Genomic DNA, 26,187 nt, shown 5'->3' with positions numbered 1-26,187 from the left:
AAGACTGAAAAGAGTTACCAGCGAAGATAGGAGAAAAACCAGAAGAGAGGATACTATAGAACCCAAGTCAAAGTGCTACAAGGAGCAGAAGCTGGATAATTGTGTTGAAGGGTGAATCACATGGATTCTATCTCAAATGTTGTGTTGCATTAACAAATATTGATTGGAATTTTATGCAAACATTATGCCAGGTACTCCTGGGAAGAGTAACAAGAGGCACAATCAGGGACCTAAAAATAAAACTTCTAGATCAAAGTTTATTTCTCTATCTATAAAGATCTACAACAGCATCTATTTATCACTGACAATCTGTGTGTGTGTGTGTGTGTGTGTGTGTGTGTGTGTGTGTGTGTGTTTGCACGTGTGTATGTTACTCTACCTATAGGTATCAAAAACTTTTAGGAAAATGTGATTTGGATTTGAAAGGAATCATCTAGTAACCGTCTTGATCAAGAGAGAAGAATGATAACTTAAGTTCCCTATTTGGATGGCTTATGTGGGATGGTGTTGAGATGGGCGACCCGGCCAACTTGAAATTTGCTATGGATATCTTGGGGTGGAAGTGGCATTTCAGATGGTGCAGCCATTCCTGAGCTCTGACTTGCAGGACTTGATCTATAATTTATTTGTTTTTTTATGGAAGACATTACGATTCTATGTAGATAGTGTTCAGGATAAATAATAGACATTTATTTACTTACTAATGGGTAGTTATAGTATCTAACCAAGTAGAGTAATCAGTTAGTTTTAAAATATGAAACTAAAGTAGCAAGAGCATCTTTACCTATACTTTGAGTGATTTCTATGGAAAAGCATGTGAAGAGATTTTTCTTGAATACAAAAGTCCTGAAAGATAGGTAGATGGCAGAATAATTTTGAAAAATTATTATGTGTTTTTTCTCTGTACTTTTTCCTTCCCCATATCTCAAGCTAGGAGTTGCACTCTTGGCATTTCCTTCCTCAGAATTTTATTAGGGAAAAAGCACACGCTGAAAAGCTGCTTGCTGAGAGATCTGTCTCAGCTATTGCAAGAGTGTGTGTGTGTGTGTGTGTGTGTGTGTGTGTGTGTGCGCACGTGCACGCGTGCCTAAAGTCACTGAAAAGGTTGTAAAGTCTGGCTTAAAAGCAGCAAAGCATCTATACATGAAGGGAAAAGGTAGGCATGGACTAAGGGTGCTCAGTGGCAATCAGTATAGCTTAATGATACTACAAGAGAGGCACATAATGCTTTATTGCAAGAGAAGACTCTAGGACCTTGGTACAACTCTGAAAGCCTGAGAAAAGCCCTAACAAATAATGTTTGAAATTGAATTTCCCATTGGGATTCAATTAAATTAAAAACAAATGGTACTATGTGCATTAGTGTATACAGTAATTCAGTTATTTTCATGTTCAGTGATTTTATACACAACTGTATTAAGTAGAAATCATTAACAGATATCAATGTGTGTGTATATGTATTTACTTATAAGTGTGTAATACTTATTTCTTTTGCATAGAAGCCATTAAAATTCCGTGTAGATAGTGTTCAGGATAAGTACCAGAAATTTATTTAGCTAATTATGATTAATGCTGTCTAAGCAAGTAGGCTAACTAGTTTTAAAAATAAAATTAAAGTTGCAAGAGCAATTATTACATATACTTTGAGTGATTTTTGTGGAAAATCATTCAAAGAGCTTTTTCTTGAATGCAGAAGTATAAATATACATGCAAGATAATACTTACGGCCAGGCAGGGTTTGTGTAGATATCCAATTTGAAGCATTGCCATAACCAGCATTGGTGCTGGCAGCCACTTGGAATCTGTACCATCTAAATTTCTTTAATCCATACACTGTCTCTTCAGTTAGGTTAGCTTCATAAAGGTATTGGGTTTTTTGATACTCAACACATTCTTCAGAATCCCATTCTATGCATTTCTGAGCCCGCAACTGAGTGGTGATCTTGTAATTTTGGAAGTAGCCAAGAATAGAGTCAGGTCTCATCCATGTTAATGTTGCACTAGTTGACTGAACATTAGAAAAAGCAATATTTGTGGGTACACTGGGGACTAAAAATTAAGGGAGAAAAATTGAAAACAATTAGAATTACCAAAAATTTTGTAAATGGAAGGAAGAAATGGATTAAAAAATATGTCCTTATTATGCACCTAGTGGCAACTCTTATTACAACTGCCCTTAGAATAGTATCACCACATTTAATGAGCAGAACCTTAAGGTGATGCTTCAGAGACTGCTGGTTCAAACGGTAGAGGGCAAAACAACTGTGATTTTATTAATTCCCAATTTTGCTCCCAAACTCACTCATAAGAATCTTATATAAACTTACTTTGGCTTCATATATAAGTACTGGTACAAAAGAAAATTATATGCTCATTTAAACTTATGTACTTCCCTGGGTATGGTCTGAGTTTTAATATTCAGTTCCCAAGAAAAACATACTCATATTTAAATGTCTATATAAACACAATTACATCTTATACATAGTAAATGCTGAATATAAAATAATTCTAAATAAACAATATTATTAACTTAATTCATTTATTTAATTAGCTGATTTTTATTTTATCTTGCATATATCTAAAACTGACAAAATCTTTTCTAGAATATCATCCAGCAGACTAATATTAATACACAGACTAAGGGGCACCTGGGTGGCTTAGTCGGTTGAGCATTGGACTTCTGTTCAGGCCATGATTTCACAGTTCGTGAGTTCGAGCCCCATGTAGGACTCTGTGCTGGCAGCTCAGAGCTTGGAGCCTGCTTTGGATTCTGTGTCTCCCTCTCTGTCTAACCCTCCCCCTGCTCGTGTTCTGTCTCTCTCTCTCTTTCTCTCTCTCTCAAAAATAAACGTTAAAAAATTAAAAAAATACACAGACTAAGGTATCTGTATATTACCCACAATCACATAGTCCTACTTGGAGTCACTTAATAGATTTCATATTAGCCACTGGTTTGCTATATACATATCATGTGTCAGGCTCTGAGCCTGGTGTTAAGGATTCAATATACATAAGGCTTATGTCTTATTTTCAAGAAATAGCCATTTATTGAATTAATAATAATACAAGCATGTTATGGTTAGGAATACAAAAGAACAATGCACAAGTGGTATAAGCACTTTCTTCAACCATGCCTTTCCCTGTGTGTGTGTACAAGGGTTTTTGCTTAGAAGGCTGAGATAGAATGATACCAAGTGACTTGTGTGAAAATTATATAATTCACAAAAGCTGTATAACAATAGTCACATTTAAAAATAAGAAAATGATGAGTTAGAAAACCCATTCATTCCTAAACATCATATTTTTTTTAAGTTTTTTTTTAAGTTTATTTACTTATTTTTTTTTAAGTTTATTTACTTATTTTTTTTAAGTTTATTTACTTATTTTGAAAGAGAGCGGGGAGAGTGCACAAATGGGGGAGGGACGGGAAGGGAGAGGGCGAGAGAGAATCCCAACCAGGCTCTGCTTTGTCAGTGCAGAGACTGATATGCAGCCAGAACTCAGGAACTGCAAGATCATGACGTGAGCCAAAGTCAGATGCTTAACTGACTGAGCCACCCAGGTGACCCCTAAACATGTCATATTAATTCAGGATTCAATAAATATCTAATGAGCACCTAATTTGTGTCAAGTGCTTAACAGCATTTACACAATAAAAGTATAAGTAAATATTGTATATAATATTTTAGATGATGATTGCTGTTATGGGGAGAAATAAGGAAGAAATAAGAAAGAGAGAGAGATGATCTAGGGATATTGAAATTTTTAATTGAGTAGTCAGAGAAGACGTGAAGTTCTAATCTAAGCTCTTTAGATTAGAAGGCATGAAGTTCCTGATGAAGGCTTGGGGAAAACCATGGGAGTATTTGAAAAAAGGACATTCCCTGCAGGGGAAAATGCATGATTATAGGCACTAAGTTGGAGCTATGCTTGGTATATTTGGAGAATAACAAGGAGGCCAGTGTGGCTAGAAGGAATTGCGGTCTAAGAGGAAATAATGAAGGCTAGATTGTGTATGACATTGTAGGACATTGTTAATGACTTTCATTTGAGCAGAGGAATGACAGGCTCTAACATGTTTTCATGGAATTGCACCAGTCACTGTGCAGAGCATAGACTGAAGGGAGATAAGGGTGAAAACAGGGAGAGCAATTAGTAGGCTGTTGCAATGTCAACACAACAGATCATGATGGTCTGACCCAGATTGCAGCAGCAGAAATGAACAGAAGCTTTCAGATGCTGAACATCATTTGAAAGGGAGCTGACAGGATTTGCTGATGCATGACATGTGAGGTGGAAGGGAAAGAGAGAGTAGAGGAACGCCCTATGGTCTCTGGATTGAGCAAACAGAAAGATGAAGTCATTATTAACCAAGCTGGAAAGAGTAAGATTTGGGGAGAGAGATTAAGAATTTATTTTGAGCATGTTAACTTTGAAATGCCTATCAGATACCCAGAAAGAGATGTCAAATAGTAGATGGATACATTAGTCTGGAGTTCTGTAGAAAGGCCTAGACTCCAGTTAAAAATTTTAATTTCATCTTAAATTTTTATTGAATTATCTATAGATCTATTGCTTATATATTTGCCTAAATCTGGAAGAGAAGACAAAGTCTAATGCAATGGAAAACAAGAAGTAGATAACTTAAAGCCATATGATTAGATTAAATTACTCTATTTTCCAATACTAATAGTTATCATTGAACCTTACTGTATTTAATTAAACATTAACCTTCAAAGTAGCATTAAAAACAGAATACTTGATATGCTACCTACAACACACCCCTCTTCTATTTTTAGTTATGCAGAAAAGCAACTAGAGAAAAAGTTATTTTTAAGGAAAATATACCTTATAGAGGAATCAGTTTTAGATCTGATTAAAAAATAGAATTTCCAGGGGCACCTGGGTAACTCAGTTGGTTAAGCGTCCGACTTTGGCTCAGGTCATGATCTCATGGTTTGTGGGTTTGAGCCCTCCGTCGGGTTCTGTGCTGACAGCTCAGAGCCTGGAGCCTGCTTCTGATTCTGTGTCTCCCTCTCTCTCTGCCCCTTCCCTGTTTGCTCTCTCTCTCTCCCTCTCTCTCTCAAAAATAAACATTAAAACATTTTTAAATTGAATTTCTATAAAAGGTAGAACTTCCATAATTTACTTAAATCTCGTAGCCACTAAATTTGAACTCAGACCACCTGAAGAGAAAACAAATTTAGACATATGGGTGATTTGAGGGTTCAGGAAAGTTTTAAGTGAAAAGGTGGCATGTGAGATAGAATTTCACTGATTATAAAGGTAGAGACTTAGAAGAGGGGGTAATGTGATCTAAGTCAAGTTCAACTATAGTTTATAATTCATATTGGCAATTACAAACAGAAAGGCTGTACAATAACTGGGGAACATACTGTGTTAGAAGGACTTACAGTTTGTCAGGCAATGGAAAGCTATCAAGGTGTCAGAGTGAGATGTTCAGAAATACATTTTATCAAGTCTTGTCTGGTAATTACACAACAGGAGAAGGGACAAATTTATAGACCACTGGATGTGTTCAGGACAAAGAAGACAGTAGCAATAAGAAATAAATACATTTTTAGATCTATTTTGGTGGTTGAATTCATGAAACAGGCAAATGAATCAAAAGATGACAGGGTTAGAATTTGAAGGAAGTTTAGAGATGATCCTGGTCAATTTGTCTTTTTATGTCTGACCTTTAGGTAGGCAGGTGTCCCCCAAGATTCCTGGCCCCTGTATACTCCCCTCCGTGCAGTTTTTCAACCAAGCACTGCTATAGGTGCTGATATGGAAAAGTTTTTTCAGCTGTAATTAAGAAACCAAATCAGTTAAGGAATATACTTGTGATAAGCCCTGGGTGTTGTATGGAAATGTTGAATCATTATAGTGTACACCTGAAGCCAGTATTACACTGTTAACTGAAATTTAAATGAAAACTTTTAAAAAATAAAAAATGAACAAAAGAGGCAGAAATTATCCAGTAGACCTGATTTTATAGCATGAGTCCTTTAAAAGCAGAGAGTTTTCTTTGGCTCATTACAGAGGAAGTAACATATTCTAGACAAGAGATATATTCAATGTACAAAAATTTATCCATTGCTGGTTTTGAAGAAGAGGGCCATATGGTAAAGAATCTAGGACTATCTCTAGAAATTAAGAGCAACCTCTTGGCTATGAGCCAGCCAGGAAATGGGAATCTGAGATCTACAACTGTAAGAAACCAAATTCTGCCACAAACTTGTGCGCTTAGGAGAGGATTGAGCTCCACATGAGAATACAGCTGAATGACACCTTGATTTCAGCTTGTGAATCTCTGGGTAAGGAATCCAGGCATAACATAGGCAAACTTCTGACCAACAGAACTGTGTAATTAGCAATAAGTGTTGTTTTAAACCACTAAATTTGTGATAACTTGTGACATGATAATAGAGAACGAATACAATTTCCTCCTATAAAATGACCAATTTCTACTTTTCTGGCCTCTGCTTAAATATGTAGAACAAAAGGAAACTCAAAATCTTGAGGGGCTTCTTTTAAAATTTATTTCCAGATACCTCTATTAGTTTGTCCTTCGTTGGGTTTTTAAAATGTTTTTATTTATTTATTTGAGGAGAAGAGGGGGCAGAAAGAGAGGGAGAGAGAGAATCCTAAGCAGGCTCTGTGCTGCCAGTGCAGAGCCCAATGTGGGGCTTGATCTCATGAACTATGAGATCATGACCTGAGCTGAAATCAGGAGTCAGACGTTTAACCTACTGAGCCACCCAGGTGCCCCTGTACCTCATTGTTTTGAACTGATAGTCACCCTCCTATAAATATTAATTCTACTCTGAAAACCCACCTTCAATAGGCCTAATCCTTTTTTCTTTTTTTAATTTTTTTAAAATTTTATTTTAGAGACAAGGAGAGGAACACACACACACACACACACACACAAAGAGAGAGAGAGAGAATGAGAGAGAGAGAGAGAGAGAGAGAGAGAGAGAGAGAAAATTAATCTTAAGCAGGCTTCACACTCAGTGCATAGCCTGATGTGAGACTGGATCCCACAACTCTGGGATCATGATCTAAGCCAAAATCAAGAACCATATGCTCAACCAACTGAGCCACCCAGGTGCCCTCTAATCCTCTTTTCATTGCCACTTTGTTCCAACATGTACACCAAAGATCTAGAAAGGTTCTGATTCTACATTCATATCAATAAAAAAGATTAATTACTCCAAAACGTGTATGCTTATCATTTATTATATACACATGCAAATATCAATCTACATACTAGACTGTGTCTCTGAAGGTCTAGAGTAATGCTTGCAACAAAACAGGCATTCAATAAATATTTTTTTAATGTATGAGCAAATGAGTAAGAGAGAGTAACAGGAGATTTGATTTAGATAAATGGTCAGGAAAGGCTTTAATTTAATCAGATAACTAACAGAGAAGATGTAGCTTCCTAGGCGAAAACATCAGGATGTGTTAAGATTCTGAGGGAAAAGAGAGTAGTTTTTAGGAAGGCTTAAGAAACATATCTGAGTCCACAAGGACATGGATAAAGGTAGGAAGCTGGAGATAAAAGCCAGAATCAGATAATGTTGAGCCTTCTGAACTGGATTCAAGATTCTTAGTTTTATCCCTAAGAGCAGTGGGGATACTTGAGAAGTTTAATATTGACTTTTCATCTGCATTAAAACCATAGACTCTCTTCTTTCCTGGGAAACAGGGAGTATGATCTACACATTTCCCTCTCTTTTGAGTCCATGATCAACCACCCCTTCCATGTTCAATTTCCCTTACCTAGGGTTTACTAAACAATTAAAGTGGAAAGAAAAAGGGATGCATTAGTTATCCAATGAACTGGAGAAGGCAAGAGTCTACCCTTTTCCTAATTCAACAAAAGGGATGACTAAATGCCCACGGTTCTATGACCAATTTTTCCCCCTCCAATATTCAGATCTTAGGAATGAAGACTCCAATGGCAAAATATGTTACATAGTAAAAATTTTCAGCAGATTAATTCTGGTTCACAGACCTTGTGTTTTCCAAATAAATAACACAGAGGGGGGAAAAAAGGTCTAAAAGAATAGTAATTTAACTTGATAAGGAAAAAAGAAGAATTTTTTGTAACCTGACTAAAGGAAGAGGAACAACAATTGAGTTGCCCTTCATTTGACAGACACAGTGATGGACCTTCCACAGATACACAGTGTCTGGCACATACTGGGCACTCAATAAGTGTTGACTGTATGCATAAATTATGTTTCATTCAAACAGTCCTTTGGTTTTCACGTGGTGCAAAATTTTACGCACATATCCCAAACAAATTTATTTAGAAAGATAAACCAGAAATAAATCTAAGTCAAAGCCAAATACATAGTATAACTCATAGACAGTTTTTTTTTTTTAAAGGCTACCTCAGTGGCATTCATAAATGACCAGCATTTATATGCGGTATCTTCTCTTTTGATGAACTGCGTGTTGAACTAGACTATTTCAAAGCAACTGCCCTATTGAATTACAGATACAAAAAGGATTACACTCATTTTAGCATGGAGAATCAGATTTCCATTCTTTAAGAATGACTAAAAACCTCAATTTTTTTCTATCCACAGATGGTACTAATTTGAACACATCATTCCATGCTTCCTGGAGTAATCACACAGCTTGCTTAGATTTTCTAAACATGACTGAACTGTGATGAAGCGATCAACATTCACTGGCAAGGTATTCCGTAAATTACATTTTTATTCATAAATTATTCTTATCAGTGAAGTACTTTCATCATGATTGAAATGAAAGCTATAGAACTATATAAGCGACATTTGTTGTAGGTTGAATGCATGTCAGTTGTTACTATTTAGTAGGGTTCCACTTAGAAGATGAAAGTGTGTATAAAGTGTAATTATTCTCTAAACTTCTGAACATCAATTATGAGCAGTTGCCAACCTCCCATGATAAGATTCTTATGGTAGTCTGTATTGACTTCTCACTGACCTGATTAAGTATACTAACATGAAAGACCAAGTTTCCTTAATTCTTTATTTATCACTATATTTTTATCTTCCACTGCAGAGGTACTTTCTTTTAAGCAAAACAGATGCCTGAAAATTTATATTTATAAATTATATTTATAAAATTTTAAAAAGTATGAACACAATGTTTCCTAGGTTATTAAGAATATTTTTGTCTCTACTAATTTTAAATAATCTACAGCTTTTTAGAAACACAAAGTACTAATATGTGATCCTATACAAATAAAAGTACAGTTTACCAACACTAACACAGTATGAATCTATATAAAAATAGAAATTCCTACAAAGTTCAGTGCAAAAAATATTTCAGCCTACCAGATACAAATTTTGCACTAATTTGAATTTAATCAATAGCAATTACTGAACATTCACACTGAATGGTGTGAGCAAGTTATTAGTCTTAGGGTATAAGTTGTTTTTCAAACACATATGAAAAGTAATTTAGCTAACAGAAACCACCACAAATAGGTGATGCCCAAAGGAAAGTTTCAATGGAAGAATATCTAGTGGCTATAATTTGGAGGAACAATTGAGAATCGGTAAATACGTGCTAGAAAAGATGTTTAAACACAGTGAGTATGGGAAAGATATAAGTAGCTACAAATTGTCAAAGTCTAGAAAGTATACTAGACTGGAATAAAGAAAGTTTAAGGAAGTAATAAGAAAAAAGAGGGGGCCATAAAGTGTTGTGTTATGTTACTGAAAGGCACTGAAAGTTTGAGAGGTGAGTTTAGATAACTACTGGAGGCACTAGAGAGCAATCAACAGAATGAATTTGTAAAGTCTAAACTTAAGAAAAGCCTGAGCCTCCCCATAGCTAGTTAATAGGAAAAGTTTAATTTGATAGAAAGTGGTTAGATGTTGTATATATACAGTACAATGCAGATTACAATAATAACAAAGAATAATTAGAAACAGAGCTTTTAAAAAAGGCAAAAGAATATCAGCAGAATGTGATTATTTTTTGGGCAGAGAAGAGTACAACATAGAATGAACCCAGGAATCGCGTCAACAGATAAAAAGTACGCTGTACACTTCCTAGAGGGAGGCTATGATTTGGCCCTGTGTTACAGAAAGTAATACAAAGGAAAAAGTCAAGATTGTAAATCTCTGTGATTATAAATAAAGAAAAATTAAATGAATAAGAAAATGTAATAACCTGTTACTGAGATGAGAGATATATTTCTCTCTCTCTCAAAAAAAAATCAGATAAACAGGTTACAATGTAATTTAATGAATAATATCCTCAACAACATCCTTACATAGTAAATATCAAGTATCTTTAACTTGGCTCTTTCTTACAATGTCTCTCAATGTGACTGAGCAGAGTAACTATCAAACATGGTTTTGTACAACTATTTCTTCAGAGGTTCTAATTATTCAGTTCAGGCACTCTTCTCTCTAGCAGTCTGGCTTACTCCAGAAATAGATTTTGGAGTAGCTGGGCCAGAATTTATCAAATTAACATGATTTCAGGTGGTGTTACAAAGCTGGGAATATGGACTGACATACTGTTATTAGTGTGCCAAATTAAATCATCTTAACGTATTCCATTCACATGAAAAAGAACTGAAGAAGTATCTGTAACAGGAAAAAATTTCCTAAAAATGTTTAAAGTGTCTGTCCTACTGCACGTAGAGATAGACAACTGGGGGACCCAAAACTCTATGGACCACAGATATAATAATAATAGTTTTTAAATCAAGTATTACTGAATGCACAGCTTACTTATAAAAATATCTCAGTAAAACTTTTGTTTTGCTTTGTTTTTGGAGAATACTGTAAAGAAAATGGGTTATACATGTTCTGCTTGGAGGGAAAATAAGTTGATTTGTTTTATAAAGTCACTAGTTTGACAGCTCTAGATAGCAAGCCATCTCATGAGAATATCCATCAAAAACGACAAATTTGATTTGAAATTATTTATCTGAAGCAGTTCTTAGGGAGTAATTACATAGCAGTTACTTGTCTATTAAGAACAACTCTATAACACCTGGAGACTAAATTGAATCATTGACACTAATGAAGAAATGAGACATACTGGTTTGGGGGGATTTGTTTGAGGGATTCGAGTAAATTACATGTTAGTTTCATATCCTGTAACATGAATAAATAGAGATATCTTGGGAGGAGAAGATTGGGTTAGTTAGCCTAAGAGGTCAAGAAAGGCCAATTTGGGATAATTATGCATATATAAGCTTGGAAATCATAAGAGTAAATAAACATTTAAAGGGACTATTTGTATATATAGTTTCACAACAGCAGATGATGAACTGAGTCTCTGTAAAGTTAGTAGTAAACGGGCAGTCAAATAGAACTGGAAAAAAATCATAAAAAAAACTTAGGTAAGCCCATAATATCTGGCATATATTGATATTAAGAAATATTTGTTTAACAGGGGCACCTGTGTGGCTTACTTGGTTGAGCATCTGACTTTACCTCAGGTCATGATCTCACGGTTCCTGAGTTTGAGCCCCACATAGGGCTTGCAGCTGTTAGTGTGGAGTCAGCTTTAGATCCTCTGTCTCCACCTCTCTCAGCCCCTCCACTGCTTATGCACTCTCTCTCTCTTTCTCTCTCTCTCCAAAATAAAGAAAACATTAGAAAGGAAGTATTTGTTTAACAAATAAATGAACAAATGGATGAATGCATGCACAGATTTCAAGAAGAAAGTGTCACCAATTCTGTAACCAGTATTGATTGATGAACAAGTGTCACCAATGCTGATTGTAATGAAATGCTGCTTGAAACAATTCCTGTTTTTTAAAGAGTGTACACAGAAAACCTTGATAGATTTTGCACAGAAAAAGGTTTGCACAGAAAACCTTAATAGATTAAAATATACAAAAGGAATCCTGATCTAAAGTTTGGGGAAAGCTCTACAAAAGAGAAAAAAGAATCTGGAGTTTACAGGGATTCCATGAGACATGCATACACATACACACACACACACACACACACACACACACACACACACACACACTGGGTAAGGGTGGGGGGAGAGAATAAAAGGAGATGGAAAGAGAAACAACCAATAGAGGAGAAAGGATCAAAAGATCGAGTGACACTGGGGATTCTGTGAAATAAAGTAGCCAATAGAAAAGTCCTTGATTACCAAAATATTTGTAAGAACAAAAATATCTACTGTTCCTTTTAGAGTCATGTATATTACTGCAATGTAAACCTCTCTTCTATGTGCTTATCACAAAATATTCAATAAGGCTAATGTAAATAAAATGTTCAGTGTGACTAGAATTGTCAAAATCATGCAAAAAATAATTTTGCAGAGGCAGTCAAAAATGTGTATCAAAATATTTCAGCGCCCAAATATAGTAACTTTGAGAATCTGTTTTGATGATACAACAGCAGTTTGTATCAGATTAAATCTCCTGCAGATAACAACCATGCACCCTGGATGGAGGAAACAAACAAACAAACAAACAAACAAACAAACAAACAGCTTGTGGTTTGAGGTGTCAGAGAATGGAATGTGAGACTGCCAAAGTAGCTGGAAAAGGAGGGAGCCAAAGAGGGGGTAGGCCTAAATTCTGGGTCTAAACTCCTCTGAAATCCTTGGCTACTCGCTTAATCATACATGTATAAGGACAGACTGAGGAACACAGTGGAAAGAAACAGATGGAAAACTGAGTAGAAATTTTAATTGCTTACCAGTGCAGGGGAGACAGAATTTGGAGTTTCAATATTTTTTAATTTTTTTAAAGTTTATTTATTTTTGAAGGAGAAAGAGACAGAACATGAGTGGGGGAAGGGCAGAGAAACTGGGAGATGCAGAATCTGAAATGGGCTCCAGGCTTCGAGCTGGCAGCACAGAGTCTGACACGGGGCTCCAACTCAGGAGCTGTGAGATCAGGACCTGAGCTAAAGTCGGACGCTTAACTGACTGAGCCCCTCAGCCGCTCTTGGAATTTGGAGTTTCAATCCCACCAAATTAAGGGCCTGGTAAATAGCACAGGCCTCATATTAAAATCCTAAAAGGATCATATATTTACTTTATTCTCTGTTCCAGGATCAAGGAATTTCCTCTGTAGATAATAGAGAAACCAAAACCACATACTCACAAAATCATCATTCAGTAATTTAATAGTCTGTTAGAATAAAGACTAACACTCTTAAGAACAAGATAACAAAATCCAGAGTTTATGCAAAACATCACCAGCAAAGTCTAATATAAGTTTAAAAATTACAAGGCAGGCAGGAAAATTACTAGTGACAGGAAAATGTGACTCATAGTCAAGAGAAAAAAGTGTTCGACAGAAAAAAAATCACAGAATACCTCAAGTGTAGGAATTATCAGAAAATAAATTTAAAACTATGTAAATATTTTATTTTACTTAACAGAAAACATGACCATAATTAGAAACCAAATAGGGAATTTTAGCAGAGAAACAGAGATAATGAAACAGAATTAATCAAAATTCTAGAACTTAAAAATACATCGAAATGAAACATTCATTGGACTTATAACAGCTTAAAGACAGCAGAATATTGTCAATAAACTTGGTGAAACATCAATAGAACTCAATCTGAAGAACATAGAAAAAAATGAAAAAAATTAATAAAGCCTCAGTTACCTAAAAGAAGATGATATCAAGAGGTTATAAATGGAGTCTCAGAATAGGATAGAAGAAGGAAGAAAAATATTTGAAAAAATAATGACCAGAAATTTCTCAAATTTCAGAAAATATTAATTTATCAATACAAAAAATTAAATGAACCCTTAGCAAAAAACAAATGCAACAAAAAGCACATTAGTCATATCACTGACAAACTGCCTTAAAGAAAAGATAAAGAAAAATGTCTTGAGAAGTGCCAGAAAAAGTAACATGTATCACACACCAGAGCTAAGAATATAAATGGCAGCTGACATCTCATCAGAAACAGTAAGTACTAGAAGACAAAGGAATGACATTTTTAAAGTGAAAAATACTGGGGTGTGGAGGGTGGCAGGGAGATGGGGTAATTATCCATCCAGAATTTTATATCCAGAGAAAAAAGTCCTTCAAAAGTGGAAGCAAAATAAATCTATTTAAAGTAAATAAAACCTGAGAGAATTTGATGCAAGCATACCTGCACAGAAGAAAGTCTTAAGAAAGTTAAAGGGCAATGACACTAGAAGTATGAGCCTGGATGAAATGACACTGAAATAAAGAACACCAGAAAAAATAATTATATAGAAAAGATATGTGGTCTTTTCTCAATTCATTTAAATCTCTACTGGCCCTGTAAGAAACATAGTACAATAAACTGTGGTTTACAATGTACATATATGTAAATTATTTAAAGTATACAGATATCAAGTGCATGACATGAAGAGCACAAAATATGGCAAAATGCATGGAATTGTATTTTTGCAACTTAATATTGTTTTAATGCTTATTATTTTTGAGAGAGAGAGACAGAAAGCAAGCAGGGGAGTGTCAGAGAGAGAGGGAGACAGAGACAGAGAGAATTGGAAGCAGGCTCTAGGCTCTGAGCTGTCAGCACAGAGCCCAACGCGGGGCTCAAACTCACAGACTGTGAGATCATGATCTGAGCTGAAGCTGGCTGCTTAACCAACTGAGCCACCCAGGTGCCCTGTAACTTCACATTTTTATGTGAAGTTGTACAATATTAAGTAGCTATGAGAAACTAAATAATCATATTATAATCTCCTTGAGCAACAACTAAAAATAAGTATTGCTAAAAATCCAACAGATTAATTAAAGTAGAAAACTAAAACTATTCAATTAACTCAAAGGAAGGCAAGAAAGAGAGAAGAGAGGAACTAAAAAAGAGATAAGACAAGTAGAAAACAAATAGCAAATAGTAGAACTAAATTCAATAAAATTAATAATGAAGTGCAGATTAGGGGCGTCTTCATGGCTCAGTATATTGAGCATCAGACTCTTGATTTGGGCTCACGTCATGATCCAGGGCCTGGAATCGAGCCCTGTGTCAGGCTCCATGCTGAACAGGGAGCCTGCTTAAGATTCTTTCTTACTCTCCCTCTGCCCTCTCCCTAGCTCATGCTCTCTCTCTCTCTAAAAATTATATATATATATATATATATATATATATATATATATATATATATGCTTCATTTAAAAAGCAGAGATTGTCAGTCACAATACAAATGAAAGGCCCAATTATATGCTGTCCACAAGAAGCATACTTTGTTGTCACCAGGCACATGTTTAAATATGACACAAATAATTCAAAAGTAAGGACAGAAAAAGATACACAATGCAAACAATAAACTAAAAAGCATGTCTATATTAATACCAAACAAAAGAATTTTATTTTTTATTAAATTTTTTTTTTAATTTTTATTTATTTTTGACACAAAGAGAGACAGAGTGCAAGTGGGGGTGGAACAGAGGGACAAGTTGGCACAGAATCCGAAGCAGGCTCCAGGCTCAGAGCTATCAGCACAAACCCCGACACTGGGTTTGAACTCATGAACCACGAGATCATGACCTGACCTGGTTTCATGCCTAACCGACAGGTGCTCCCAAACAAAAGAACTTTTAGGACAAGAAGGATTCCCAAAGATAAAAGAGACAGTTGATAATGATTAAGGGTCAGTTAGGAAGTTACAGCAATCATAAATATGCATTTGTTAAGGAAAAAAAACAAACTTTGAAGTACATGAATCAAATACTGACAGAACCGAAAGAAGAAACAGACAAATGTACAATCATTGTGGGATATGTTAACATTCCCTTCTCAATAATTGATAGAATAATTAAACTGAAAAGTTGTAAGGATCTAGATTTGCAAAACATTAGTGTCAAACACATTCAACTAATACATAGAACATTATAGCCAATAACTGAAGAATATACACTATTTTCAAGTGTGCATGGAAGAATATTCAACAAGTTAAATCATATGCTGAGCCACTGAAAATTTCTCAGCCAGCTTTTAAAAATTAAGTCTTAAAGATATATTCTCTGACAATGGCATAAATTAAAAATTGATGACATAAGAATATCTAGAAAAGTTCCAAATAATCAGAAATGAAACATATTTGTATATAACCATGGCTCAAAGAAGAAATTGCAAAGGAAATTAGAAAATATTTTACCTGAAAGAAAAAAAACCAAAAATTTTGATATATAATTATCCAGAGGAGATTATACTATAAATGTTTATATATGAAAAGAAGAAATGTTTAAAATCATTATGCCAGGCGAAATAAGCCAGAAACAGAAAGGTAAATACTACATAATGTCACTCACGTGTTGAATTTAAAAAAATCAAACTCATAGAGGGTTTAACATCATTAATCGTCACTGATATGAAAATACAATTTATAATAAGATAGAAAATGTTGACACCAACTGGAATGTCTAAATTAAAAAGACTGTTAACACCAGATTCTGGTGATACTGAGAAATAATTATAACTCTCCTATATTGCTGTTGGGGTGTATTTAAAATAGTACAACCATTTTAGAAAACTGTCGGTTACTTACACACAAACACATATCTAGACTATGACCCAGGAATTCCACAAAAAAAGATTTAAAAAATATATGTATGGCAATTTTATTCAAAATACTTAGTTTAGAAGAAGCAACATGTCCACACACACACACACACACACACACACACACACAAATAATGCAATATTCATAAGATGGGAAATTACCCCACAGTAAAAAAGAACAATTACTGAAATTTTCACAATTATGTTGAAAGAAACAGACCAGACATTAAAGAGTACATACAGCCAAGAACAACTTAAACTAACTTTTGCTGATTGAAATCATGACAGTGGTTGCTTTGGAGAGTGGGTATCCAAGGGAATTTTCTGTGGGAGATGGAAATGTTCTATATGTTGTTAAGTGGTGTTACATAAGAGTATGCATTCATAAAAACTCATTGAATTGTACACTTAGGTTCTGTACATTTCATTGCATATAAATAATTTTCCATAAGTAAAAAACATTTAAAAAACACAAAAACATGAAAAGAAAAAAGCTTTCCCATAAAAATGCAGCAACAATATTCAAAATAAGTTATATATTTATATAGAAATTTTAAATGCTAGGCAAATACTTCCTAACTAATGTTTTACAAATCTAGGTGTTAGTAGAAATGATGAGTTTTATTGTATTTTCGATATATCCATTCTAGAAAAGAAGCCTTACAGATTAGGCCAAGTATGTCAACAACTGTTTTCAACTATCTTTTGGCAATTGGTTAATCTTCATGCAAAGTTCCTAATATACTTCTGAGAATAGCATTCTACCCAGCTTTCACAGAGCATATCTTAAACGGTTAACCATTCTCTGTAAAAACATCCTAAATACAAAGTTAGTTTTAAATCTTAAGTCTAAACTTTAAAAATGTTAGACTTCTATATAACAAATACTAATGTAGTTGTATTTTAAAAATTACAAACAAGATCTTGGCTTTTAAAAAATCCTATCTAGGGGCGCCTGGGTGGCGCAGTCGGTTAAGCGTCCGACTTCAGCCAGGTCACGATCTCGCGGTCCGTGAGTTCGAGCCCCGCGTCAGGCTCTGGGCTGATGGCTCAGAGCCTGGAGCCTGTTTCCGATTCTGTGTCTCCCTCTCTCTCTGCCCCTCCCCCGTTCATGCTCTGTCTCTCTCTGTCCCAAAAATAAATAAACGTTGAAAAAAAAATTAAAAAAAAATCCTATCTAAAGTAGGCTAATTTAGGGGCGCCTGAATGGCTCAGTCAGTTAAGCATCTGACTTCAGCTCAGGTCATGATCTCACAACTTGTGGGTTTGAGCCTTACATCAGACTCTGTGCTGACAGCTCAGAGCCTGGAGCCTGCTTTAGATTCTGTGTCTCCTCTCTGCTCCTCCCCTGCTCACGCTCTGTGTGTATGTCTCTCTCTCAAAAATAAATAAACATTAAAAAGAATTTTAAGTAGAGTAATTAATTAGTAACAAACCAGAAAATTAGGCTACTGATTTTTAATGTATCTTTTAATTGTATAGATTTCATTATTGTGATCCTTATGGAATACTACTTATTATCTAACATTGCAAATTGTTTCCAAAGTAATAATTTTTCATAAGGTATCCAGACACAGAACTGAATGGGTGATTTATTTGAGGTTGCAGTGAATACTAGGTGGTAAAAAATTCAAATTACAATGATAACATTAATATACTAAAAAGCATTATTTCTTTTCTTGAATTTGAAAGTGTTCAATCATCTAGTGGCTTCTATTTATGTGTGCCTTCTATTTATAAAATAGCTTCCCGACCAAAAGTTATTTTTTCATATGCCATGAAACTTGTAATTGAAATTCACTAAATTGTGGTTAACAATAATTTGCACAACCTTCTCTTTGCTCAAAGAATTTTCTTTGTATTCATATTGCATTATTTTAAAGTTGAGTTGTTACTAATGAAAATTTGCTGTCATTAAAAGTCCTATATTTTACATTTCAGAGTTTTTACACCATTCCTAAGTGTTTTTCCCTGAAGCTTATAATCTCACAGAAATAACGGTTAAATTCCTGAAGCTTTCAAGTAATACGGTTACTAGAGATAAAGAAAGAAGGCTTTTGCATGCACGCACACATCCTTAATTTACTTAAAAAGGAAAGTAAAGGAGAATAAGAAAAAAAAATGGAGTGCAATGGGAGAGGAGGTTGATATGCAAAGGCTGTTATGAAAAGTATCAGCTACAGCTGCATAGGACAAGAATGGAAAATAGAGTAATAAGATATGCCCCAGTTCTTAAATAAGTTAATAAAAATGCTGCTTGAAGAACAGCTGTCTTTAGCTGGAGCAGGGATGAAGAAAAGAGTGGATGCCTGGAATATACTTAATGAAAGGTATTAGAGCATCATTGGGGTCAAGGAGAATTAAGCAGTAACTCAAATTCATTTTTTACCAATGGACTTATATTTAAAAGGACTTTTAAAATTATAATTTACAATCTGACACCTAAGACAATTTCATAATAGCCAACATTACACCTTTGGGACTTATCCAGGATAAAAAATGCGGTATGTACCTAGGAACTCTAAAGATTTCCCAGAATGGCTTCAGTATTTCACACAGTATTTTTAGTATTATAGTATTTTGGGTATTATAGGTAAGCACATGTTTGATGATAGAAATTTAGTTTTCCTGAAATTTAAATCCATATTTGGACAAAAGTATGTATACAGTTACATCATAAATATATCTGCAAAAATTAATGAGAAAATTAATATAATGGGCCTAAATTTCCCCACTTCATAAAAATTCTACTTAGCTACTGTGAAACAATGGAAGAAAACTATTCTAATTCCAATAAGTGCAAATGATTCGTTGAATTCCTAAGGTAAGGAAAGCATTATAGTATAGTAGGAGGACTTCTGGATTAGCGGGAGTTCTGCTAAGAATTAGTTACAGCTCCCTTAGTAGACACGTAACCTGTGTGCTTCATTTCCCATATCTATCAAATGAGATGACTGAATGAGATTATCTCTGAGAGCCAATGAAAATATAAAATTATATAATTCTAAATTTTAAAAGCACAAGAAATAAATTTGTTTATTATAGTCTTCCCAGTAGTCCCTAGCATTCTACTTCATATGTATTAAATAACTTCATCTTAAATAGATGAATAAAAGGGGTACCATGCATGATATTAAGTATCTGTTCAGAATTTTAAAAAAGCATCTTTTTTGCAGCATTTTTGCTACATAACTAATAGGCCATAAGGCAATTCTGCCATAGAAGATAAAATCATGAAAAATAAAAGAGGGACATTCATTAAAAAGGATGTAATGAAACATTAAAAATGAATGACAAAATTTGAAAGACTTTATTGCGAATACTAAATATTTGAATACACTCAAAATGTATGGTGTAGATTCATGGCAATACTACACAAATAACTGATTTTATTTTTTGGATTATACCTAAACACTTGTCATCAAAGTTTTTCATTCATAGTGTCACACATTTTTTTTTTTTTGCTTATTGATTCATTTTCTTGTTCAGCATCTCATTTTTCCCCTTTTTTTGCTACAATTTCTTCCTTCATTAAAAGATGTTTTAGTTTCCAAATACTGGGATGCATGTTTGTGAGCTTTGTATTGCATTGTGAAAGGCTTCCACACTGTTGTTTGTTCTTGGCATTTTGTCACATGCCCACTGATGTTCCAAAGTTCTATGGGAATGTGGATTCAAAACTCCTTGCCACTGTACGGACCATTATGGGAGCTGGCTAAGATTTATATAATATAAAAATGGGAGAACTGTATCAATAGAAAAATGAAACCAAACAGTCAACCAGCTGATGAAACCAACCGTCAAACCAAACTGTCAACTGGTTATTTTTATCTTTTTCAGCAAAACTGCCTTACAGGGTGAAACACTGTGGTGAAAATGCCCACAGCAAAGATTCTTACTTAGAACCATTAAATGTATCCCCATGTATGAACTTCTGCTTTGAAGAAGGTGGAAGAGATGTTTTAATCCTACTCCTTCCACTAAATGCAATTAAAACCATGGACATTAAATATAATGCAAGCATAAGAAGACTCTGAAAGATGGAGAGAAGGCAGAGCAACTAGGGAAATCAGGACCCAAGAAACAATACAGTGGTGAGTTCTCTGGATTTTCTTTTTGCCTCATATACGCCAGAAGGCAGCAATCTGGAAATGTCAAGTAGCTCAGGCCAAAAAGCCCTAGTAAAAGCATGCTGTCTCTAGTCAAAAAACAGTGTAGCCTTGGGGCACCTGGGTGGCCCAGCTGGTTAAGTGTCTGACTTTGGCTCAGGTCATGATCTCATGGTTCGTGAGTTTGAGCCCCACGTGGGCCTCTGTGCTGACATCGCGGAGCCCGGAGCCTGCTTCAAGTTCTGTGTCCCCCTCTCTCTTTGCCCCTCCCCTGCTCACAATCTGTCTCTCTGTCTGTCTGTCTGTCTCTCTGTCACAGAAATGAATAAACATTAAAAATATAGTGTAACCTAGAAAGACAAAGTTTTAGAGAAGAACAGCTCTACCCAAAAACCACAGAAGAAAACTGTGGTCCCATTCCCTCCCATGACAGGAAAGGTCAAATGGGTAACCTAGTCTTCTGTCCTCATTAGGCAGAAACGAGGCACCTCAACCATCTTTGATAGGGTGAGGTCGGAGAAAGCAAAATAAGGAGCTAGAACTTCTACCCTTTCCAGAAGTCACAAGTCTCCTTCACCATGTCAGTGGAGTACCATGTGGAGAGCAGTAATGAGGAACTCCTACCCTCCTGAGCTAGGGCCAAGAGGGCTCCTCAATGGAGGAGTCAGCAGAGGGTGAAGGGGGAACTTGGATTCCTACCCCCATCTGCCAGTAATGGAGAGTGCCCTTCCTTTCCCTACCAGAGTGGGTTAAAGGAAATCATTACAAATTTAATGTCCTTAATAGTTATAGGGATATTCACATTATTTATTCCACATTAGGTGAGCTGTGGTAGTTATGCTTTTTGAAGAATGAGTTTGTTTCATCCAAGGTGTAAAAATTTTGTGTGTAAAGCTGTCAGTATCATTTCCTTATTATGCTTTTAATGTTGGCAGTGTCTGAAGTGGTTTCATTCCTAAATATTGGTAATTTGTGTCATTTGTCAGGCTTATCAATTTTAACTTTTCAAAGATCCAGCTCTTTATTTCACTGATTTTTCCTACTGTTTTACTTTTTTTGATTTCACTGATTTCTGCTCTTATTTTTATTATTCTCTTTCTTCTTTCAGCATGCTTTTTCATTTTCTAGGCTGTAGTGGAGGGGAGGGTGACCTTAGATTATTGATCTGAGATGTTCCTTCTTTTCCAATGTATTCATTTAATGCTACACATTTCCCTCTCTTCACTGCTTTAACTCTGTCCCACACATTTTGACATACTGTATTTTCATTTCATATCAATTTAATATATTTTAGTTTACAATATTTCTTTATTTCTCTTGAGACTTCCTTTTTTGACAAAATGGATTAATTAGAAGTACCACTTTCTGCAACTGGTTTGATATCACATTTCAGCTCCAATTTTGCATTCTGAAAGCACTTAAACATAACTTTAAATCTCCCCAAATAGAGATCTCCAGGCCCAGAGAGTTTCACTGGAGAACTGTACCAAATGTTTAAAGAAGAATTAGTACCAATTTTACACAATCTCTTCCAGAAATTAGAAGAGATTCATATGATGAAACTAGTGTTACTCTGATACTGAAACTACACAAGTTAGAACCACCCCCACCCAAAACTACAGACCAACATCTCTCATGAATATAGAAGCAAAAAGCCGTCACAAAATATTAACACATAGAAATCAGTAATACATAAAAAGTAATACACCATGATCAAGTGAGGTTGATTCCAAAGACCAAAGGCTTGTTCAATTTAGAAAATCAGTCAATATAATCCATCATATTAACACACTAAAGAAGAAAACCACATGAACATATCAATAAAAATGGCAAAATTATAGAAAATGGAGAATAAATTAGTGGTTGTTAGAGGGTGAAAATGAGGGGGAGGAGGAAGAAGGGTGGTTAAGATTTGGGCGAGGCTGCATAAAGGTAATAAAAGGGATTATTTTCATGAAAATATTCTCTATTTTGATTGCATTCACATAAATATGGTGGTTGTGATAATATACCGTAGTTTGAAAAGACATTATCTTTGGGGGAAACTGCATAAATGGAACACAGGATTTCTCTGAATTACTTTCTATAACTGTATATGAATCTACAATTATCTCAAAATAAAAAGCTTAATTAAAAAAATATACTCCAAAAGACACACCTTTCTTAGATATTTTACCATATAATTGTCTAGAAATAATTTTGTAACTGTAAGTTTCTACTTATGGTTCCCAAAGTATGCATATTGAATGTCTACTATGTGCTTAGCACTCTTCTAGGACTGAAGATTGATTGATTGGTTGATTCATTCAATGTTTCATAATATATTTATTGTGTTTCACTGTATTTCAGACACATTTCTGGGCATTTAAAAACATTTTTTTTTTATTTCTGAGAGAGAGTGTGAGCAGGGGAGGGGCAGAGAGAGAGGGAGACACAGAATCCAAAAGCAGGCTCCGGGCTGCCAGCACAGAGCCCAATGTAGGGCTCAAACCCAGGAACCACCGTGAGATCATGACCTGAGCTTAACTGACTGAGCCACCCAGGCGCCCCTCTGGGCATTTCTTTGTTAACTACACAAAGAAAAATCCCTAATCTCATGGAACATGCATTGTAATGAGGACAGATCCATAGACAATGCTACATACAATACAGAAAAGTAAAGCAGATAAAGAGGATGCAAAATTCTAGCAGAAAGGAGGTTCAATTATAAATAAGTCAGATCCTCTTTAAAGAGGTGGCATTTGAGGGTAAATTTCAAAAAACAAAGGAGGAGACAATACATAACTAAGGGAAGAGAATGGTGGGTTAAAAAGGACCCTATGGGCCATTAAGATGACTGTGGATCTTATTCTTTGCGACTCAGAAGGCTCTGTAACTATGTAATAAACAAATACTTCTTCTAAAAATTACTGCAGTCTTCTAGGACAATGGTCAAAAAACAATCACTATTTTTAGAGTTACTTATGTTGCTTCCTATTTTAAAGTTAGCAGAGTTCTCCTGGTGCCTGGGTGCCTCAGTCAGTTAAGCATCCAACTTCAGCTCAGGTCATGATCTCACAGTCCCTGAGTTCAAGCCCCACTGCAGGCTCTATGCTGACAGCTCAGAGCCTGGAGCCTGCTTTGAATTCTGTGTCTCCCTCTCTCTCTGCCCCTCCCCTGCTCTGTCTCTCTCTGTCTCAAAAATAAATAAAAACATTAAAAAAATTAAAGTTAGCAGAGTTCTCATTTTTCCATGATATTATATTCAAGCCTCTGCAACAAATAGCAAAACCAAGAGCAAAGTAAGGCTAAGTTATTCAACCTCCCCGCTACACTCTTTCCAATATAGTGCCCCCTCACTCTATCAGGCTTTCACCTCAGCCTGACCTCTTATATCCCATTCCTTCATTCCACTGTGTGTTTTCTCTTGGTGTATTTTGGAATTCGCATTTACTGCCCTCTCTCTATTAATCTCAGTATTTCCATGAATAGTGATTGTGCCACAGGCTGGTTAACCATGAGTACCTTAGCATACCCATAATCTGCAATTCCCCCTACCCTTCATATAGCTCAAATAAAATGAAGAATGTTCTTTGACATGTGCTCTGACATTTTCTCATAGCACACTGAAGAACAACAAAAAAAGAATATTTCAAAAACTTGGCTATTTTATTGATCTATATCAGACAATCTAAGTAAACACTGGTGTAACTGTCTATGAAATTCAAAGTTCAAGACCATATCATAATTTCCTGCTAGGTTACTGAGTCTATGCTTCTCCTATAAAGAAATTCTGAAGCTACAAATAAGCAACATCCAATTCATATTCCACTTCTTCAACATAGCTTTCAATATTGTCCTGAATTCCTATTTGATTCAATCTTCAATCCACATAATTGACTAACATATTAATATTGCTTTGTATTTAATTGCTTTATATGTATTGGGTATGTCTTTACATTAATGGTGGAGTTATTTGGATGCACACAGCAGAGATCATTGATGCTATTTGGGATTCAAACTTGGTTCTTGAACCCCAAACACGAGCCTGTGCATAGTAATAAGCATTAAATAAGTATGTATGGGTCAAATTTCCACACTATAAGTGTAAAAGATACTTCTCACCTGATGTTCACTCTTAAGAAAAGCATTATATTTAATACTTGAGTCTACATGAGAGATATTTTGTAAAACACTTGAATTTCAATTAGAGTAGCAATGCTAATAGCTATTTCTTTCTGATCTGTGACAGGCAACTATAATGGCTTTTACGCTTTCAGCAATTACTTACTGGTAAGTAGAATGTGTCAATTCACTTGCTTAAGAACAAACAGGATCATGCAACTTTCCTACATGCTTGACTTCTCATCTCAACTGAGGAGACGGATAAGGAGAGCGAAGTCAATGGGATGCAGACAAAGGAAAAAGGGAACTTTTGAATTAGTGCATTAATTTGCAACCCTGAGGAATACTTTTACCACTCACATTCAGTCTAATAAATGCTATTTGAGAATGGTGTGCATTCCTAAAAATGATATAAATGTTTTATTTTTTCAAAAAGCTGGTAAATGGAGATCAAATTTAGTCATAATCACAGTTTGCCTGGTCTCTGCAGTGCTCAGAGAGGTCCACAAAATAGGGATTCAACTAAAATGCATAACAGATAAATTTCTTAAATAATTCTTAGAGGAACAGTGGTCAGGGCTGTGAAGAAGATGATTGAAAGTTAACATACATAAATGTAAAAAATATATATTTATATATATAATATGTTTACATATTATAATATTTATATATTACACACATATAATACTATATATTAAATATATATAAGTATATGCATATTGATAGTTTGCCATATGTTTTTTTTCAAATAACCAAGAGTAGAAGAAAAATGAAAAACAGGGAAACTGAACACATTCAATAATGTTGCACCATATTAATAAATTTGCTACCTCAGTGGACTTGCAGTGGGTCGCTACCAGTGCCTGATACCTCCTGTTGGACAAAAACTAATGAAAAAATCATATTTTACTTTCCCTCAATTAAGTTTTAGGCATCCAATAGATATAGCTTATTTTTCTCTTCTGATTCTAAATTAGTGAACTTGGAAGAGCTTTGAATAAATACAAACTGTAAAATTATCTTCCAGAAAAAAAGTTTTAAAAACTCAGTATTAAATCACCACATTTACTAAGATTTGAAAATAATATGGATAAGTGCATGCATTTTGAGCTAATATGAGATTCTAAGGGTTCAATATTGTGTGCACATGAACTTGCTATAATATCTTTATTGGTACATATATTTTGACATAAAATGTGGCTAAAAGCACCAAGTTTGGGGGCCTTCATCTACATCTGCCCTATTCCAACATGTTTGACTGCGACAATGGAACCACCTTAGAGACCAAACACTAATCTCCTCATAAATTCAATCATTATGATGCATGTTTAACTGTGCCCAGTTATGACCAAGTTTACACTGAGAAAAATACCCAATAATCCCTGGAAGGAATGTTAAGGTCAGACACCAGGCAGTAAGAGAGTGAGCCAAATATGATTTTACTTTACATCAAAAAT

At 35.0% G+C, this 26,187-nt stretch overlaps 1 protein-coding gene and 1 long non-coding RNA gene across 9 annotated transcripts in view; one reads left to right on the top strand and one right to left on the bottom strand.

The window, feature by feature from the left end:
* PTPRQ (protein tyrosine phosphatase receptor type Q) overlaps window positions 1-26,187 on the bottom strand; it is a 199,425-nt gene that overhangs the window by 95,356 nt on the left and 77,882 nt on the right. For all 5 annotated transcript variants that reach the window (XM_045462798.1, XM_045462800.1, XM_045462799.1 and 2 more), the window contains one exon: window positions 1,726-2,049. In XM_045462798.1, the coding sequence (XP_045318754.1) occupies window positions 1,726-2,049 (324 nt within the window). The remainder of the gene's footprint in view (window positions 1-1,725; window positions 2,050-26,187) is intronic.
* Window positions 1-26,187, top strand: part of LOC123590042 — a 168,187-nt gene that overhangs the window by 119,368 nt on the left and 22,632 nt on the right. For 2 of the 4 annotated variants that reach the window (XR_006708567.1, XR_006708565.1), the window contains exons 2-4: window positions 8,607-8,718; window positions 20,358-20,611; window positions 24,858-24,898. This is a non-coding gene — a long non-coding RNA (uncharacterized LOC123590042). The remainder of the gene's footprint in view (window positions 1-8,606; window positions 8,719-20,357; window positions 20,612-24,857; window positions 24,899-26,187) is intronic. The other 2 variants (XR_006708568.1, XR_006708569.1) reach the window with 1 other exon arrangement.

This window comes from Leopardus geoffroyi, chromosome B4 (genome assembly GCF_018350155.1).
Source record: "Leopardus geoffroyi isolate Oge1 chromosome B4, O.geoffroyi_Oge1_pat1.0, whole genome shotgun sequence".
Taxonomy (NCBI): Eukaryota; Metazoa; Chordata; class Mammalia; order Carnivora; family Felidae; genus Leopardus; species Leopardus geoffroyi.
This window is presented reverse-complemented; position numbering and strand designations above follow the sequence as displayed.